The sequence below is a fragment of the Falco biarmicus genome, chromosome 7, assembly GCF_023638135.1.
Source record: "Falco biarmicus isolate bFalBia1 chromosome 7, bFalBia1.pri, whole genome shotgun sequence".
Taxonomy (NCBI): domain Eukaryota; kingdom Metazoa; phylum Chordata; class Aves; order Falconiformes; family Falconidae; genus Falco; species Falco biarmicus.
Window position 1 is genome coordinate 42,162,979 of NC_079294.1, and position 19,620 is coordinate 42,182,598.

Genomic DNA, 19,620 nt, shown 5'->3' on the forward strand with positions numbered 1-19,620 from the left:
CTCTTACGGTGCTTATTCTGCAGCTCCCTGAACTGTAAGTGACATGCTGGCAAAACTGAACAACTGATCACCAGATACTGGCATAGTGTCAAACATGGCTTCTGAGGCTGCTCAGAATTTCCTTCAGCCACTGTCGTCTTGGATGTCTCAAATATATGAAGCTATCCAACAAGCAGGAGACTCTATATCGGCTTCACTGCTGAATTTGAGTGGAGCAAGTCGTAAGACAGAAGAAGAGAGGAACCGGGACTTGGAGAATAATGGAGGGGTTTATGAGGATTATTCTGAGGAATCGGACGATGAACAACACCTGGACCTCTGGGATGAGGAATACTTATATCCTAGAGAAGATGGTCATGTTGGTGGTCCTGATCTTGCTTCACAAGACCTCCCATGTGGCTCTGACGATGGCCCGCAGAGGCAAAAACGGGTTAAAAATACTAGCAGTGTACCAGAGCAGTGCGTTGAAAGCGTCGTGTCTTTGACAGCCAATGGATCCTACTGGATGCGTGAAGATCTCCAGCTGCCTGATCGCCTTCCTACCATCACTGAAGAAGAAGGTGAGCTCTCTGTGAGGATGGGACATCACAAGCACAACCTCAGCTTGGGTGGCTCCTTAACAAGTAATAATGGCAAGGCAGGTTTTGCAGGTAAGCAGCTAGCATGCACCCTGACAGTATTACCCAGACCTCTCTTTTCTGGTCTTGATTTGATTTAGTTGCTAATCTGCTCATTATGTTCTGTGTTGTCTCTGTTTCCCACAGCTAAAATAGAACTTCCCAAATCCCAAAGAAAAAAATCTAACCTTTCCTCGTTTGTTTCCAATTCTTCTCCTGTTCGTGAGACTAATCTCATTGAAACAAGTGGAAAACTCCAGGGTGAGATGCTGTGTATTAGAAGGCAGTCAGGCCCTGTTGCTGTAGCAAAAAGTATTTTGCTCCCTCCATGTTTTGTTTCTGGTAGCAGGACCCTTCAAAGGGAGTGTTTAGCCTTAAGCCTTCGCTTTGAGAACCATCTGCCTTTGCATCGTTGCTATTAAAGATATATATAATCTCAAACCTTGTTTCTTTGTGCCAGGAATCTCAAGATGTTACTGTGCCATGTGTTGTGAAATGCTGTACTAAAAAGCCAGCCATATCTCATGATTTTATGGATGAAAGGCTCCCAAATCACTTTCCACCCCTCCCACCACCCCCACAGGCTTTTCAAATAAGACTGAAGAAGATAACAGGCAGGAGATTTTGTGAAGAACTGGATTTGATATTTTCATTTTTAAATTGGCCTAACTATGACTTCTGATCATTAAGTGACATGAACAGCTTTTCAGGTGATTGTATTTGGGACTGAATTTCAGCCATGTGACTCGTACTCACTCAATGCTGCCGCAGACGTGGCTGGACGTTACCTGGGTCACAGAGGACTGACAGATATGTACATCCCAACCAGAAGCAGGAAAGCTGCGGTCCTGCTGGCACCATCCTTGGGTCTTGCTGGGTTAAAGCCACCCTTTACCAACATCCTAGGAAGAAGGATAAGAGAGGAAAGGGGGGAGTGGGGAGTGGGTTTACAATATGGAGCTGATGATGTACTTGAGACTCACTGAGGGTCCTCAGTATTTGTCTTCCAATGTCTAAATTCTCTTTTTTTTTTTTTTGAAGCAGGCAGTAAATGCTTTTGAAAATGTTTGTTTTATAATGACCAAGAGCTTTGCATCACTCTTGGCTTCTAAGGAAGTCTTACATATTTAGCCTTTTCTGTGCAGACTGTGGAAGATCAGCCCGTTTGTTTTCTATTTAATAGGAATATCAGACCGACAGGGTATAAACCTTAACGGTGTTCTTTAATGAATGTAAAATTAGCTCTTTTCTTTATTACTATTCCTCACACTGTTATGGCCAGGGAGTAAATAATTAAAAAGAGCTTTTGGTCTAGCTGTTCTGTCTCCCAAACTGGGCCCGCTTGTTTCATATTCCAATGGACAGTTGCCAGTTCTCAGGTTCAGCACCCCAGAGCCTCTAACCTGTGTAGATCCCCTACCTTCTGGTACCCCTATATGTTGCCTGTGTGATATCCTGCCCACAGGGTTTGTTCATAGGCAAGTCAATGCTTTAGGGCTGGAATTACTCTGTGTGCTTGGATTGTGTCTGGTGTGAGCATAGACAGAACAGGGCACGTAGTGTCCTTCCAGGGAGTTCTGCAGCCACGGATCCTCCTGGACAAGTGCTATTCAGGGCACAACCTTGTCTCCTGCAGATGGGCTGCTAGAGCGATTCACGGCAAATCCTGGGGTTTCTCAGAATAGGCTGGGGAGCAGCCATGTGCCAAATGCATTGTTTCAGTGGTGGCCTCCACATCTTTGTCCTGTCTCTGGTCTGCATCCTTGCTTACAGTGGATGGGAGAAATGGTGGTGAGGTCTCAGGGAAATGGAGGCCAGGAATGGGCTGCTGTCGCTGTCAGAGCAGTTTCTCTGCATTGTCTGCAGAGACGTCTGAGAGAGAGGGTCCTTTAGGAACGTGCGATGGAGCAGATGGATTTTCCTAGATGAATTTTCTGTGAGTTTTCGTAGAGTGACAGACAGATGCCAGAGTAACCCATCACGGCAGCTAAGGGGGAGGGTCGCTCTGAACCTCTCTCCCAGCTGAGAGCCAGTGCTGATCAAGTTGCTGTTGGACTGTCTCTTAGTATTTAGTGGCTTTCCTCCTCAGCAAACTGTCTGCAGCCATTGTGGATGGGAAGGCTGGCCTTACAGAGCTCCCCAGCACCTACATAGCTGCTGCCTAGAGCGCTCTGTTCCCACACGAAGCACTTTAGGGGGGCATTGCATAGCTTTTTGCACCAGAGGGAATGTCACTCCAAATGCTCTCAAATAGTCTTTCATCTTTTTATCTCCGCAATGCATGGCACAAAGGGCCACCCAATGGTCTCAAGACTTCATAGTCGTAAAGCTGGCCATTTGAGGGTTGGAGGGCTGGGAGCTGATGCCTTTTTTCTCAGAACTAAGTTGTATAATGGGAGAGAAAGTGCTGAACTGTGATTTGAAAATGTCTTCCACAAGGTCTTTGATGTGGAAGAACTCGTTTTGCTCTAAGTGACCCTTCGCTTCCAAAACACACACATACTCTTTGTATTTTATTTTTTCAACTCTTTATTTCCTCTTTTTCCTTTAGATTCATTCTCTAACATCAAGAGTGTGAACTCTTCTGATGGTAACCTAGACATGCAGAGAGACTGTAATACTCTGGCAACTTAAAATTTCAGTCATGGATTAAAATGATCAAGAGAAGATGTTTGAGGTATCCTTATTTCTGTTAGCTTTGTTACCTAACCCTAAGTGACAATGTAAGCGAGCATATGGACTTGCTGACATTCAGCAAAGGCATTCAGTAGCATCAATATTAGCTTTGAACATTTTTCCTTCCATTTGGCATTTTTTCCCCATTTCTGCAAAATACATGTTTCCTGTTTATCCTTATATTCTTTTCAGAACATTGCATCTTGACTTTATTTCATTTAATGTACCATATTTCTCTTCACAATGGAATATTTTAAAGCTAAATTGGCACAAAACAGTAGCAATGCTGAATGCTTTTTTGTTGCCATGGAAATATTTCTGGGCACTTACTGAAGACCTGGTTGCCAATAGTAATGTAACAGAGAAAATAGATACGCTTCATTTAGCAGCCACTGGTGATTAAAGAGCCTCAGAAACTCATTACAAGGTCATTCCAATATATAGTTCATTGGGTTTAGGGGGGAAAAAAACCCAATCCTAGATGAAAATGATTTTGTTTTAAAAAAGATGCAAAACAAAATCCCATATTTGTTCCCCTTCCTTAAACTTACAGCATGCTTCTGAGATGGAATAAAATAACATTGCAGTTAAAACCCATCATTACCCCTTCTCACTTCTCCTTTTTATCAAATATGCTTTTGATCACATTTCTGCCTCCTAGTAAATGTTTCCTAGCTCCCAGAGTAGCTTTTCTCAGGCCCCAAAGCAGCACACACATTAGTGAAAACCATTCTTAGGCTTAGGGATCTAATAAAGTGTTTGAGTAATGAAATTCTTGAATTTTTAAGTCAAATGTCTGTTAGACACTGTGAGGCATGCTAATCGGCAGGGTGCATGTTTGGCTGCTGCTGAGTCCTGGTCTGTACTTAAATGATGCTAGTAATGTTGTGCCAAGTTTTCAAGCAAATGCAGGGAAAAGTTTTTCACTTTGGATGCTTTTGATTTACACTTTAAAAAGAAGGAGGTATTTTAGCAGGAAATACTGCAATGCTAGGTTTTGGTTTAAGAGGTTAGTGATGAGAAGGCAGACCCTTCCGTGCATGCAGATCCCAGCCACCATTTGCAAGTCATGTAGTTGTAAATTTTGCAAATACATACGAACTTGCTCTCGCATCTTCCTTGAGACCCTCCTTCACTGAGTCTAACGTCAATGGTTCTGACAAAGAAACAGTGTCCCATCACAGAATGGGGAGAGAGGAGCCTTTGCATCCCCTTGCAGCTAAGATGCTGCTGCTCAGCTGACTGGGGGTGGCTGGCAAGAGCATGGCTGCCAAATCCGTCATTGCACATTTGGCTTAAGAACTGAGAAAAAGCAGTGGAGCAATAAGCCACTTATAGCAGTAGTGTGCTGCAAGCAGCGGGGCAGAGCTGGCCAGTCTGTCTGCTTTCCAGGCTGAATCTATAGAGGGAAAAAAAAGTAATAATGAAAAAGGTGAAAAGCAGCAATAATTGTGCCATGAATGCAATGGCTTTAGCCCACTTCTTCCTCAGGGCCCATGTGCTTTACAAACAAAAAGTCAAAGTGGCCATTAAGTTAGCAGTTTCAGCAGACACCGCTCTGAAAAGGCATGGGGCCAGACACACCAGCAGAGCTGAACTATTTTTGCACAGTGAGCTCTGTGATTGAAGAGTCTCCCGAGCTGTCTGACACTGTTCATAACACCAGTGTAATATATAGGTGAGCACTACACTTAAGCTACATGTAGTCCTTGGAGATTTTTTTCCCATCAATTAGACAATCTCAATGCTAGCTAAAGATTGCATTTCAGTTGGACTAAAATACATTTTTTTTGACCTTGGAATGCTAGGAAGTTTGAGGTCCTAATAGGAATCTTGTCTAGATGGCTAGATAGTTATCCTCAATACATGTGTAAGGGGAGGAACGCCTCTGAGGCTCTGGGAGTTTTTAAAACTGGAAAGCGCTATTGCATTTACTTACCTTGGCCTCCAGCTCAACAGTGGTCATTGATTTTTGCCAGTAATTGCTGTAGCAGAGGAAATTATTCTTTCTGCTCTATAGGAGCACTCCTGACCTCTGTTTAAGACCCTTCATACGGCCAGGAATTCCTAGCAAGAAATGAGTTTTCATTAGGTCCTATAAACCTATATAGCAGACTATATCCATAACAAGAAGATGCTGCTTGTGTGATAAATAAAACTTCTGCTTGAACCAGAGACTAAAATAGATAGATGGCCAGTCTCCATGTAAGGATCCTAAGTATTCGTGGATTTTATCACCTGTCTGGCTATGGAGCCAGCTAGTGTTCTAGCCATAACATAGCCCTATAAAAATTAGTGCCTGTACTGAAAGCAGGACGTTTAATGAGGCTACACTGAATCAATAGCACCGCTAGGACTGAGTAAAGAAAAGCAAAGACAGACAGTGGACAAAAGCACTTCACAGAAAATGTACCTGGCTGCTCGAGTGGGAGAAAGCTCTAACGTGACTGAGGATATGCATCTGGTCTCTGAAGAATGCAGTATGAGCCCACAGCTTTCTGAAATGAAGCGCAGATGTGAGTTTGCATTGAATGCTTTGTCTCTGGGAATTAGAGAACCACTCAGAAAATGTTTGTGCACAGACTTCTGTCCTTGTGAAAGTGGTACCATGTTCCTTTTTATATTTAAAGTACTCCTTTGCAGTTCTGTCTCTCTAAAGTTTCAGATTACAAGGGATCTTCATCTATGATGCCAAAAGTAAGTGCTGATCAGAGTACACAACAGTCCCAAAAGGAGGATAGATTGTGGTATGTCGGCTTTACAGCTGGGGGAAGGAAGCCAAGGAGTGGTTCTGAATTTTCAAAGGTGCTACCATTGTGGACTCTGTCTTGGGCCTGTCAACATTGCTGTTCATTCTCAGTTGGTGATTTTAGACACAGTGTCTTTCTAAGCCCACAGCAGATCAGTAATTTGGGATGTCACCCAGTTCCATGTCTGGTGGGCAGAGCTTCCTTGTGTTTAGCTCCCTGTGGGGCATGAGGAAGGATGTTCTGTTCAGGAGCACTTGTCATCTGCTCTAGCCATCTAGAAGGTTGTATAAGCTGTATGAAGAAGGATGTATTTGAGACGAAGAAATGCTGTTCAGTGCAGTTACAGAACAAACAGTGTGTGTGAGTGTGCGTGTTGTGCATGTATTTTCTGATCCACTTTAGCTTAGTGGCATCCTCTTCCCACTCCCCATATGGCAGTTGCGACTCTATCTTCCTCTGGGAAGGTTGTTTAGGACTCAAGAGGCTTCATTTACCAATAAACAGCATCTTGGCAGCATCTGGGAAGTGCTGCCTTTCTCCTAGAAACTCTGCCTCCTCACCTTCCATCTCCTACTACAGGCAAGGCAGGTGTGAATGATCTCATTGTGTTGTGGTGGAGGTTACGTGCAGGCGTACTAGCAGCACTCTGTGCAGAGCTGGAACATAGTATTTCTGTGTGCTGATACAAACGGTAGTACTTTTTTTTCTTTTTTCTTCTATTTTTTTTTTTTCCCCTCCCTATTGCTGCTAGCTTGGCTGGCTTTGTAGAAGGCTACTTATGCAAACCCATGATGGCAGGCAAATGCAGAAGGGAATGACCATAAGGACTTAGGGAAGTGTGGATAATCCACCTGTTTCCTCCTAGCCTCTTTCATGGCTTAACAGCACAAAAACCAGTAATGTAAGCTTATAGGAGGTGGGATTGCTCTGCCAAAAGGTGAACTGGTGTTGGTCCTCACCTCTTGCTAGATAGGTGTGTGGATATGACTTACTTGTGCTTAGTTCTTTTTTGGCTGTTGTAATGACCTTTTGGCAGCAGCCATCATTTGGAGTGGCTGAAACAGTTATAGTAACCAAGGGAAAAGACTGGAATGAAAGAAAAGAGGGAAATTACAGTCATGGAGGAAAAAATGTGCACTTTTATAGACAGTGAATGATATTGTTGGGCTGTGTGGGTCTTCCAGGTAATGAGGAAGGTGTGGCTGGGCTGTACCTCTGCACATGCTGTTTGCATAATTCTCATGCGGTTTCCTCAGATTGAGTTAGGGAGGCTTCATCAGTATCTATTTGTAGACCAACACGAATGACTTAGTTTGAATCTTAAACCAATCCATAGCAAAATCTGTAGAAAATTTCTCTAGTGACTGTGAAAATAGCTGATGCTCTCATGGCTTCATCACCCTACCAAAAAGTTCCCTGATGTTCAGGCAGGTGATTAGAGAGCTCCGTATCCGTGTGAGGCGAAGCATTCCAGGAGGGACTCATTGCACTGGCTGTGAGGGCTTACCCGCACAAGCTGGACACTTGGAAGCATTTCCCTCCTCAGGCTGAGAGATCCAAGCCCATATGGTCTATACATAGCAGCGTAATCTGTGTGGGTGTATTTTCCAGCAAATAGTGTGAGAGTTGTGGTGCTGAAGAGAAAGCCCTGAATTCGGATTAATGAGAGCACTGAGGTTTGCTGAAGCTCTGTGTCACAGGGTCAATTTTGGGGTCTAGACTTACTGTCATAAATAATGTAGCTATAAAACCTTTGGGCCTGAGGGTGCAGTTTTGCAGTTGTCAGTAGCCGATGTAAAACTGCAGCTGGGATGTATCATCCTTCCCCGACCACGTAGTTGTGCAACTTTCCATACCTGGCCTCATGAGCATGCCACTGTGGGTTACCTGGGCCAGCCTGTTGCTTCAGCTGAGAGTTACCGGCTGCTTCCCTGTTCCTTTTGAATCAGGTAAGTAGGTCACATGATGGCTAAAACTGAATCAAGGGGAAGAGAACTGGGACAGGATTGTCCCTTTTGGGTGACAGCTTTGGTCCTGAACACATATGAGTCTTGTTGTACCACATCCTCACCCACTGCTGTTGCTGGAGTCTGTGATTTTTCCCAGGAGTGCCATGGAAACGGTGGTGTTACAGCGGAGGTAAGGGGGGGGGGGGCTGTGGTGAATCAGCCCTCTGGTAGCAAACAGAAAGTTTCAATTAGAAAAATCAGTGGGAAAATAAATATCTGCCTTGTTGCAATGCAGTTGTTATGCGTAGCCACCTCAAACACACATCTTTCCGAGGGAGTTGATTTCCACCCTGTTAATCAGCAAACAAAGACTTGTGGGTGTGAAGTGAATGGTTACAGCCTTGGGTGCTGTGAATGGTACGTAATTGGTGTGCGTATGCTGGGTCTTGCAGGTTGTGAGCGTGGTGTGGTGAAACCAGTTTCAAGAGAAACAAGAGTCAGTGTTCTGGCTTTCCTGAGCATTTCCTTGGCCAGTTTGATTTCTGCTGGGTGCCATTTTCGTGCCAATTCAGATGAATTTCCTTAAATGTAGTGGAGAGAGTTTACAACGTGACCTCCTTGCATTGGAAGGAGAAGTGCATATCCAAGCCAAGCAAACAAGTAGGAGAGGTGACTGATGGGGAACCTGGAGAAAACCAACCCATTGTGGTACAAAAGCTACCAGGAAAACTGTCACAAAAATAACGCTTATAAAGTGAAAGTTATTTTTTTTGTTAGAAGGACAGGACGGTGTTTTCTAACTTGTCGACTGTTGGGATCCAGCAGTTTATTTAGTTTCCGAGTCCATGAGCATTTACAGCCCGACAGCCCAGAGCGTACACAGCTACACCTGCGCCCTGCAGTGTCCCCAGCGTAGGTGCAGCATCTGCTGACAGAAGCTGCTTTTCTGCCTCTGCAGCTGCGTGTTTTCTTCAAACAACCTAACTGGGGCTGGCAGAGGGGTGTAGGCTGACTCATGGATGTAACTGCATCCACACCAGGGGCTTTCCTGGCTTAGCAGTGTCTCCTACAGTGTGTAATCTCTCTTTTTTTTTTTTTTTTTCTTCTTCTTCTCTGCAAATCCTGGGCCTGTGCTAATAAAACCCAGTAGCATAAATGAAGCCTGACTCATGCTTACTCCACACGTAAAATGTAAAGTAGGTGATTGGGAAAATCAGGGATGATTGTGCTTCTGCTTCTTGGCTGCCATTTCCTTTAGCTGTGGAAGAACCTTAGGCAGCAACGTGAGAGTCAGTCTGAAGCTGAATCTCATGTTCCTATTTTTAAAATCCAAATTTGGGAGTAGGAAAAAAGCAACAGGAAAATATGTTGATTTTCATGCTGTTTTCTGTGGGCAGTTCTCTATTTCTTTGCACAGCAGTGTGCAGGATTGGAGTTTATTGCTCTGACTGCTGTATTGTGCAGCTATAGAGGTGCTTGATGGTCAGAGCCAAATAATGTTTTGTTTCTGATTACTCTGGTTGTGGGTTTTTTTGTTTGCTTTTTTTTTTTTCTTTTTGTTGGAAATGTTGCCTGGTATGAAAGCTGCCGAGTTGTGATTCTTTCTGCCTGCATTACAAACAGCCAAATGTGTTCACCTCCGAGAGCTTCTGTGTGGGTTTGGTCATGGGGTGAGGACAGATGTAGAGGTAGAGATCGATGTGTTGTGAAAGCAGGACACTGTCACTTGACACTCAGAAAAGACGTGGGGACCTTACCTTTAACTGGGCACCCAATGGCTCCTGGGTCAGTATACCTACCAGAAGGGGACAAAACGACATAGGTCTGGGTGTGAGGAGAAAGCCCAGCTGAAGGCTGCCTTCTGTTCGTTAACAAATGAGCAGTCAGTGTTAGTCAGTGGTGCACTGTCACCGTGCACAACCTCTTCATCCATAATGGCATGTGTAGAAGCATGGATTTACTGTATCACAGCACATTCTCCATCAGTTTTAAATTCATTTGAGGTCTAGGTGGATGTTGTGGATTATGTTTCTGTTTTATAACAGAAGACTCTTTTGTGATCAGGTTGTATCCCCAGATCGTTTTGCACATAAATGAAGCTATGAGATGCTCTCCTCCTTAGTCAAGCCCATAAATCAGGTAGTTGTGTTACTCTGTACTTCTTTTTGAACTCCCAGGTCAAATGGTTGACAGCAAGAGCAAGACGAAGACAGTGCAAATCAGAGCTGTAGTTGCACAGGAATTGGTAGTAGCGACTCCTCGTGTGTTGCTGCATGTTCCCTTTACAAAATGTTCCTTCTCTTTTCCAAGAAGGTTTAACAAATCCCTTGTTTGCAGCAACCTTTCCTTTCTGTGTGCAATTCAGGGTTTTGCTGAGTTAGGAGCTGTTGCAGATCACTCTTTCTCTATGTCATCGTGATCATGAAAATTTTAATGCCAGGCCTGTGTGACTGCTTCTGTAATAGCAAGGAACGTGGCACAGAGCGCTCCTGGGGTCCTGCGAGTGTATGCATTATGCATAGATGCACTGATATTGTCTTTGGTTGTATGATCAAATAAATTTTTTTTATGTAGTACTTCTGCTTCCTTCAGGGCTTGGGGATGCTCCCACTGAAACTCTCACTGACTTCTGTAAAGCAGAATCAAAATCTTTAAGAAGAAAGTGGACAGACAAGGGCAGCATTAAATATATAGGAAAGCAGACATTTTACATTCTCAAACTTTTCATTGTTTGGCCAGAATGATTGTTGTTTGTTGTTGGGTTTTTTAACATGCAGGCAGACAGGATGCATACAGTACATCTATATTTTACACCTACACTACCTATTTTATTCTGTTGTTGCTTTTTTTTTTCTTGGATAGGCTTTGAGCAAGTGATAAGTTATTCTTATACTCAGTAACACTGCAGAGAATTCTTGAATTATTTATTTCATGCATTTTAGCTTAGTGTATTTGGATGCCTGTAAGCTAACTTTGTAACTGATTGGGTGTTTGAAATTTCTGAATAAATAGTGGTAGTTTGAAATACCTTGCCAGAAAAAGAGGTTACCCTCCTTCCTCCCCCACTGTCTCCTCTGGGGAAAAAAATTTAAAAAAATTAAAAAAAAAAATCCTGCATCATGCCTCTTTATGAGTGGTGGGAAGCTGATTTGTAAAACAGATGCTGCATAGAAGTAATTGAGTTGAAGCTGCTAGAAATATGTATATGCTATGCAACATCTGCAGATCTCAAGATGTATTCATTATCATTCCAGAATTTAGATTGTAATTATGGGTCCTTTATTTAAGTTTCCATGGTGATACAGAAAATGTTTCCCCCTTGTCCTTTCCTAATCAGGACACTTGTATATTTGAATGGTGAACATTTTTCTCTCCCCTGAGTAAAGTTAGTTTTATTAATACAGAGATATTAAGTTGACACGGAGCTGTCTGCTGCTCAGGCAGAGAAGCAGCAGCAGACATATCAAGCGTTTGCTACAGATTCCCCAGTGCCACTGTTTAATTAGTCTGTATGCTTCCAAATGCTAGTAAGAAATAGCATCCAGTGTCATAATAAGTGATGCAGTCATGCTTTGGGGATTGGTAGAGTTTGAAGTCAAAGTCACGTGGCCAATAATATATCAAACTGGGCCAAAGTCCTCCCCTCCACCCCTTCACCGTTTCCCTTCTGCCTTAGAAAAAGGGCTCTGCTCTGTTTTGCAGGGAGTTGCATGCAGGTCACCCAGGGAGTGCCCTTACACTCCCTGGTGTAAGTGGTCCAGGAGTGCTGCATCCACATATCCTTTACAAAATGTCTCGTGACACCCAGAATTGTACACTGCATTAATGCACATTTATTTAAGTATACAGCTTTGTGCCCATGGGTTAATGTTACAGTGGTTTAGAAGATGTGGCTTTATTACTGAAGATGATATTTTACTCAGGATTTTTGGCAAGCTGTTCGAGTGAAAAGTGGACTACTGTTTAAACCAGAGTAATTTTTATTTATCCTAAAAATCCAAAAGATTTACACGTATAAATAGAACTTATCCACATTTGCCGAACATTTAAATTAAATTTGTACAGGTTGCAGGAGCTGCAGGCTCATGCAGCAGTTGACTGAAAAGGAATGTTTAGTTTTACGTACTTTGATTATTTGAATAGAACAAGGCACATTTAGGCCATAGGATTGTTACAGCTTGAAATAGTTTTTATTTTAAAAAATTTCAAAGAAACTTGGGTTTAATGGCTTACATAAAAATATTTTTAGTGAGACATGGCCAGTGACAATTTACAAGCTAATATCTACAACTATTTTCATTTTTATCAGAATAGGAACACCTAACTTTTTCCTCCCAATTGAGAGCAGTTTTCTAGAAGGAACAGCAGGCTTTTTGTCAAACTGTGGCAAATCAGACCAGAGGGTCAACTCTAGTGGCATGTCAGTGTGGAAGAAGCCAGCTTCTGCTGGGCTGCTGGTGGGAGCAGTTTGCTTTGGCCCTGCTAGCTTCCTTGCTCTGCCCTCTCTGCCTGAGGATTTGAGTGCTGTCTTCTGTGCAGCAGCAGGTAAATTTATGGAGCAGTGACAGCAGTTGTCGTTACGTTTATACTGCAGATTTTTAATAGACCTAACACAGTGTATAAAAGCAGGATCCAGTTTCCCTACTTGCAGCTGTGTGGTTGGCATGAGATTTGAGGTGGAAAAAGGTGCTTTCCCTCCCAAACCAGGCAGTGTCACTGAGCAAGCTGCCCTCCACCCGTTTGCCTGCGATACCCATTTGTTCAGCTGCTCGGGTTTGCCGTGGTGATTATCAAAGTGAGTCTTGGCAACCATATCGTATACTTCATGCTCAAGAACAAGCAGCAGACCGACCACACTTGACAGCCGGCTTGTTCACACGTGTGTACACAAACGTGCACGTACACACTGCCTGCCTGTCCTGCCCACTGCTCCCTTCTCTGTGCACGCAGGTGGGTCAAAACATCCTGCTGTTGTGCTTCGTTGGTGCTGATGGCAGGGAGATCAGCAAAATGCCTCTGCGTTTTCATCCTGACAAAGCAAGGCCAAGTATATATAGTATGTATTGAACCCTCCTTTCCCCATCTGGCGGATATTTTCACACTAATGAGGGTGCAGTCATCTCATATTCGAAGCATGTGTTGGTAGCAGGAGGGGAAGGGCACTCACAGGAACGTGCTCAAATGCCTATCTTCACTTTTAAAGGTTACAATTTGCATTGGTCTCCCGAGTTTCTCTGCTACTGGCAGATGGAGTCAGCAGTGCCTGTTAGCCACGTGCCACATTTATGTGTTCATGGTATTACCCAGAGCAGGTTACATCTGAGTTGCTTTTTCTGCACAAAAGAAGTTCCCTCTCCACCTTAGCAGGAGCTGCAGGGGAATGGAAGCATGAAAAACTTTTCAGTCCCTTTGCTTACTACTTTGGTTTTGCACATGCTAATGATTTTACAAGTGGTTCTCTATGTGTTTTGTGTCTTCCTTTGTGTTCTGCTCTGTTAAATATCTTCATTTTCTTTAAAAAAAGGGTAATGTGCAGAGCTGGGCGAAGTCTAGTGGTATGTAAGTGTTGCTGATAGAATATGACATTCACAAGCTTCCCAGAGGTTTGAAGAAGCAGATAATTCTTGAGTTTGTTCCCCAGTCCTCCCTAGACTCTTGGTCCCCCTTTTCTCGCCAGAAGGTCCATCAGATTGCTAGAAGCATGCTGTGTCATGTGGCTTCTTGGCCAAGGGCAGCAGGCTGTCTAAAGCCCAAGTTGTGTTTTTCTCCTAGTAAACAGTTTCTGGGAGGATGAAGGACAGACAGTCTCTTCAGGCAGCGACAGTGAGGTGATTAAGCAGTTTGAGATCTCTGTTGTGGTCACAAAGTTTTCAATCGGAAGTATCTGAAAAAGCAACACCAGCATGTGTGGAACATAGACCCAGATACAGCCCTTTGCTCTCCAGCCATGAGGGGGACAGTACAGAGGTACCCGGATGACACGATACTGTTTGCGTGGAGTAAGATGAAAGAAGTTGGAGTCTAAGATCTGTAGCTTCAACAGGGAAAGGTTCTTTTGTTGTGGAGAGCAAGTCCTGAATCTTGCTTTCTGTCTTACTAAACTTGGTTTCTGTATTGGTTACCTGCAGCTCATTAACTATATATGGCTCTTGAATTCTGGCTCATAATCCACAGGGATTTTCGTGGGTTTAATTGCCAGTTTTGCCAGAGTAAAGACTGCAGGACTTTTTTCTAATTATTTTTGATCTGTGCCATGTAAGTAATTTCTTTAGCAAGCCTTTTAGCAGAAGTTGAATGTCTTCTTTTGTAACAGCTTTGCAAACACAAGGTGAACAGCAAATGAATTATGCTATATCGTTTGCCAGCACATACGCCAAATGTCAGGCAATGACAGAAACTAAACATTTATGGCACAGAAGGGAAGAATTCTATGATCTTCTGTGGACTAATGTAATGACTCTTTTATACAAACAGAGATGCAATGCATTTGAAAATGTAGCTACTTAGAAAATTGGCCCGAACACATTCTAAAATCTGAAAAAGTTCATTAGAGCCATGAAAGTGCCCCTTATTTTTAGTTCCATAGAATGTTTTAATTTTGAAATACAATTGCTTGATTTTAACGTGCCCTCTGATTAGAGTGATCATTTCAAGATATGGCTCTCCATTGAACTCTTCTGGCACAACACGGTGCAGAGTTGCTCTTACTTTTCAGAGGTATTGCTTAAATAGCTGTTCAGAAACTAGATGAAACCACATGTCAAAACCTGCTTTCTCTAAGACGTTTGGTTCTCAGCCCTGTTCCTCACTAAGCTCAAGATTAGACCTTTCGTTATGAGTAAATGCCTATAAACTAATTTTTGGGTATGTCAGGCCTCCTTCAAACCCAGAGGGGGGTTCTGAGGCATGTAGAGCTGCTTTTACTGGGTGTACGGCAATAGTTGCACACACACATGGCTCCTGATAAAAGGTGTTTATTTGGGAGAAGAGCTGAGCAGTTGGGGTAAATCCTACATAACCCCACACCCTGCTGGTCAGAGAACTCCATGTGCATGAGAGTCCATTTTGGCCCCTAGGTGCTGCAGTGATCACAAAACACGGAAAGGTTTGGGGGTGTAAAGCCATCACTGTGCCCCGAGGGTGTATCAAACCCTGTTTCAGCTGGGTGGGAGGGATGAAGGTTCTTTGGAAGTGCTGAGCCCAGATCGGGATCATGGCACTCTCAGACCTTCTTTAGTCTCTGCCCGAGACTTCTCTTCTCCTTGTGTTCTCTTAGCGGACCTTTTACTCATACGGCTGGTAGTTTTCTTACAGAATCAGAAATCTGTAGCAAACTTAGCCACACAGAGAAACTGAGCATCTCAGAGAGCCCTGAATAGCTTCTCTCCCACTCAGCCTTGACATACGGCAAAGTCTTCTCACATCATTTTCTTACGTGAGATTTTCCTTGACCCTCTGTTTCTGTTGTCACTGCTATGACAATCTGCACTTTGGACTCATTTAGCTTTAACTTTTCACCTGTTAAAAATCTTCATAGTAACCTGAATAGGGCTTGGAAAGAGGAGCCACACCGCAGGAAGGAAGTGTTTGGAGGATGCTCTGGGGAGCTGCATGGCTTGAATGCCAGCTCTGCCCACAGCCTCTCTGCAAATCACCCTGTTAATAAAGAGCCTATTTTAGTTCTGGAAACATGGAGTCTTCTCAGGCTATTACCCAGCATGTGGTAAATTAAACAATCTTGGCCTGATTGCATAATGTCACTTGAAATTTAAGATCCTCTTTCTTTTTAACCCCTAAAATTTACAAACCATTTTTGTTTAGATTTATTGCAATTAGATAATGATTCTGCTCCTTTGAGGATCTTCTAGGAAGTTTTGTAGCAGTTTTTGATGGCTAATCTCAAAATAACTGGTGGCAGGAGCAGTGCTTAGTGTCCCTGCATCTGGTTTGGTTCAGTACGAGGGAGCACGTGGTGCCAGGCTACTGCAGGGTGATTTGAAACTGGGACTATAGCAAGGGCCAGGCAAGAGGATTACTGCTGTATGAGGAGAAATATGCCTCAGTCCCACTAACTTGTATTTCTGCTGCTGTTACTGTATTTCAGGAAGAGGAGTTTGAAAATCACTGCTAGTAGCTAGGAGGATTTCAAGTCCAAAAGGTACCTAGATCCATACCAAAATCCTTTCCTTCTCCGGACCATGTTTAAAGAGGTTCTTAACTTTCAGCATGTGTTAGTGTACAGTCTAGAAGAAGGGATCAAATTTCTTTCATTTTGGAAAAATCACCAAAAGACATGCTTTTTCTTGTAAAAGCCTGGTGACCCGTTGCAGTCCACAGAGCATCCATTGCCATGGTCACCACAGGTAACAGGTACACATTAAACTCTTCATCTCAGTGTTTCTTGCTGGTCAGTGAATGATGTGATGTTAATTTAGCAAGATCTACTAGGCCCCATCTTTGAACTCTGACAGTGTGTTTTAGGAAGTGATGAGGCTTCTCAGGTCATCTCTTTGGCACATTGTAATACTTCGTAGAACTGATTGTGTATCATTGAAAAAGAAGATAGATACTTAACCAAGGTCGTTTACCTGCCAGTGTAAGGGGAGTCTTCACAGTCCTTTCCAGCCTGATTTTCAGTGTTGGATATGCTATGTGTTGAGCTTTCCCTGTATCCTTGGAGAGATGATTCCGTAGCCGAGTGCCTGTTAGAGTTCTGTTTGGAGGTGATGCTCATCCTTCTGTCTGACAAAACTCACGGTTTCTTCATGGTCAGTTCTCCAACTTTGAATATAGATTATCCAGATCTATTGGTGATTTCTGTTCCTCAGTATTTCCCTTGCCTCCTTCCTGGCTTGTGGATACATGTGACATAACAGTGAAAGGTTGGGGGACAGAACTGAAAAAAAAAACCAAAAACCAAAACCAAAACCCTCACGCTCTTTTAGTGTACAATACTATCTGCCCTTAATTTTAGAACTGCTATTTCTCTGCAGGGATTCCTGGCTAATTAAAGTTCAGATAGTTGGATAATGCTGTCTCAGTGTGTATCCCTGATGCTGTGCTGTTTATTCATGTCAGGTATTCATAAGACAGTTGACATTTTCTTCCTTAAAGATCTCTCAGGTAAATTACAGGCGTTTTACTGTTCTGACCTTTCCCTTTACATGAACAACTTCTGTTTTCACCATTTTTTTGGTGACTATAATGTTACAATAGATGTAGTTGGAGAGGTGTAGTTGTTCTAGTCTGTATAGCTGGGCTATTACCTGTAATGATCTTCTAATACTGGTATTTATAAATGATTATCTCTTACCAAACTACTTTAAAGAAAAAGCCAGACTGTTTCACTGAATGGTTTTAGTGAATCACCTTTTCCTTTCCCTTCCTTTCCCTGAATACTACACTTGCTCTCCTAACACATTCATTTTGTGCCTGAGTCTTAGGGAGATGGCTTGCTCTATTAATACATTTCTGGAGTTCTCCTGTTATGAATAGCCTTTTATGGCTTTAATGTAGTTTTTGAAAATTCCTCTATTATTGATCTAGATATTATCCCAGCAGGAGTCAAAACCACAAGACAATTGTGTGAGGATAATTTCTTACTACAGTAGCATTTTATTCTGAAAGCCTGCTGTGTGGTGTGTGCTTTGATGGATGACCCACTGTTTAAAATGTGTATTAGACATTGGCTTGCTAATTAAATGCCTTAAGGAGCGACTGTATCCATCCTGTTCTCACTAAATTTGTGGAATTTCTGTTATTTTATTTCTTATGTTCTTATGTTTATTTCTTTCTGGTTTTTGACTTTGTAGAGAAGACTGGGAGTAATGGTAAAAAATCAAATTACTTTCTACCCTTACTCAAGAGTTTTCAGCTCAGGGCGAAGGTGAGACAATGAGGGCTCTTCGTTTCAGGACCTAGGTCTGCCAGATGGGAGGATGAGGAGGAGGAGAGGTGGGATTTGCATTTCCAGAAGTGAGTCAGAAGAGCTCTCACCTGGAATTTGAGAGATCTGAGTTTGGATTCCTCTTTCCTCCTGAAGGGCCATCTCCCATACCTCAGAATAGGACCATAATTACAGAGCTGTGAGGTGCTCTTAGACTTCTCTGTTGAAGTGCTGGTGCTTGAAGTATTTTACGGGGGGGAGGGGGGGTGTGAATGTGAGACCATTCATAGTTGAAGAAAGGGGGTAAAGTTATTCTCCTAATCTCTGAGCTGTTAAATTGAAAGAGCAGCCAAGGAGAGAGACAGGGACTTCTGCACCCCTCCAGGAACTGTTTCCTGAGTATAATCCCTGTTACCCTTGTTGGATTTTGGTTTCTTTTGTTGGTTGAGTGGCTGTGAATCAGAAACAGCATGTTTGCTGCTAAGATCAAACACAGAATTTCTTCTACTTGGAAAGATTTGAGCTTTTTGTTCTAGACAGAGGGATATATAGAGAACCATAGAATGGCTTGGGTTGGAAAGGACTTTTAAAAATCTAGTCCAAACCCTCCACTGTGATTAGGTTGCTCAAAGCCCCACCCAGCCTGACTTTGAACAGTTCCAATGATGGGGCATCTTCAGTTTCTCTGGACAACCTGTTCCAGTGTCTCATGACCCTCACAGTAAAGAATTTCTTCTTTATATCCAATCTAAATCTGCCCTCTTTAAAGATTGCCCCTTGTCCTATCACTGTAGGCCCTGGTAAAAAGTCTCTCTCCATCTTATATGCCCCCTTTTAAGCATTGAAAAGCGGCAATAAGATCTCGCCCACACATCTTCACCAGGCTGAACAACCCAAATTCTCTCAGTCTCTCTTCATAGAAAAGGGGTTTCAGCCCTCTGACAGTTTTTGTGGCCCTCCTTTGAACATGCTCTAACATGTCCATGTCTTTCTTGTGCTGGGGTCCCCCAGAGCTGGCTGCAGTACTCCAGGTGGGGTCTCGTCAGAGCAGAGTAGAGGGGCAGAATCACCTCCCTTGACCTGCTGGCCATGCTTCTTTTTACACGGCCCAGGATACGGTTGGCCTTCTGGGCTGTGAGCACATAATTACTGGCTCCTGTCCAATTTTTCATCCACCAGCATCCCCAAGTCCTTTTCTGCAGGGCTGCTCTCAAACAGTTCATCCCCCAGTTTGTACTGATAGATTAGGGATTGCCCTCACCTAGTGCAGGGCCTTGCACTTGCCCTTGTTGAACTTCATGAGGTACACGTTAGCCCACTTCTCGAGCCTGTTAGAGTCCCTCTGGATGGCATCCCTTCCCTCAAGTGTGTCAACTCCACCACTCAGCTTGATGTCATCTGCAGGCTTGCTGAGGGTACACTCACTCCCAGTGTCTATGTCGTTAATAAGGATATTGAACAGTACCAGTCTCAGTACGGACCCCTGAGGGACACTGCTTGTTACTGATCTCCATTCGGACATTCAGCCATTGAGTGCAACCCTTTGTATGAGGCCTTGCAGCCAAGTCATCCATCAGATATAGTCCATCCATCAAATTCATATCACTCCAATTTAGAGACAAGAATGTTGTGTGGGGCCATGTCAGAGGCTTACAGAAGTCAAGTGAGATGACATCTGTTGCTCTTCCCTTATCCACCAATGCGGTTCCTGCCTCGCAGGCAGCCACCAGATTAGTCAGACA

General features: G+C 43.3%; 1 protein-coding gene across 2 annotated transcripts in view; it reads left to right on the forward strand.

The window, feature by feature from the left end:
- SYT16 (synaptotagmin 16) overlaps nucleotides 1–19,620 on the forward strand; it is a 78,088-nt gene that overhangs the window by 30,079 nt on the left and 28,389 nt on the right. For both annotated transcript variants that reach the window (XM_056347707.1, XM_056347708.1), the window contains one exon: nucleotides 24–650. In XM_056347707.1, the coding sequence (XP_056203682.1) occupies nucleotides 95–650 (556 nt within the window). In that variant the 5' untranslated portion in view covers nucleotides 24–94. The remainder of the gene's footprint in view (nucleotides 1–23; nucleotides 651–19,620) is intronic.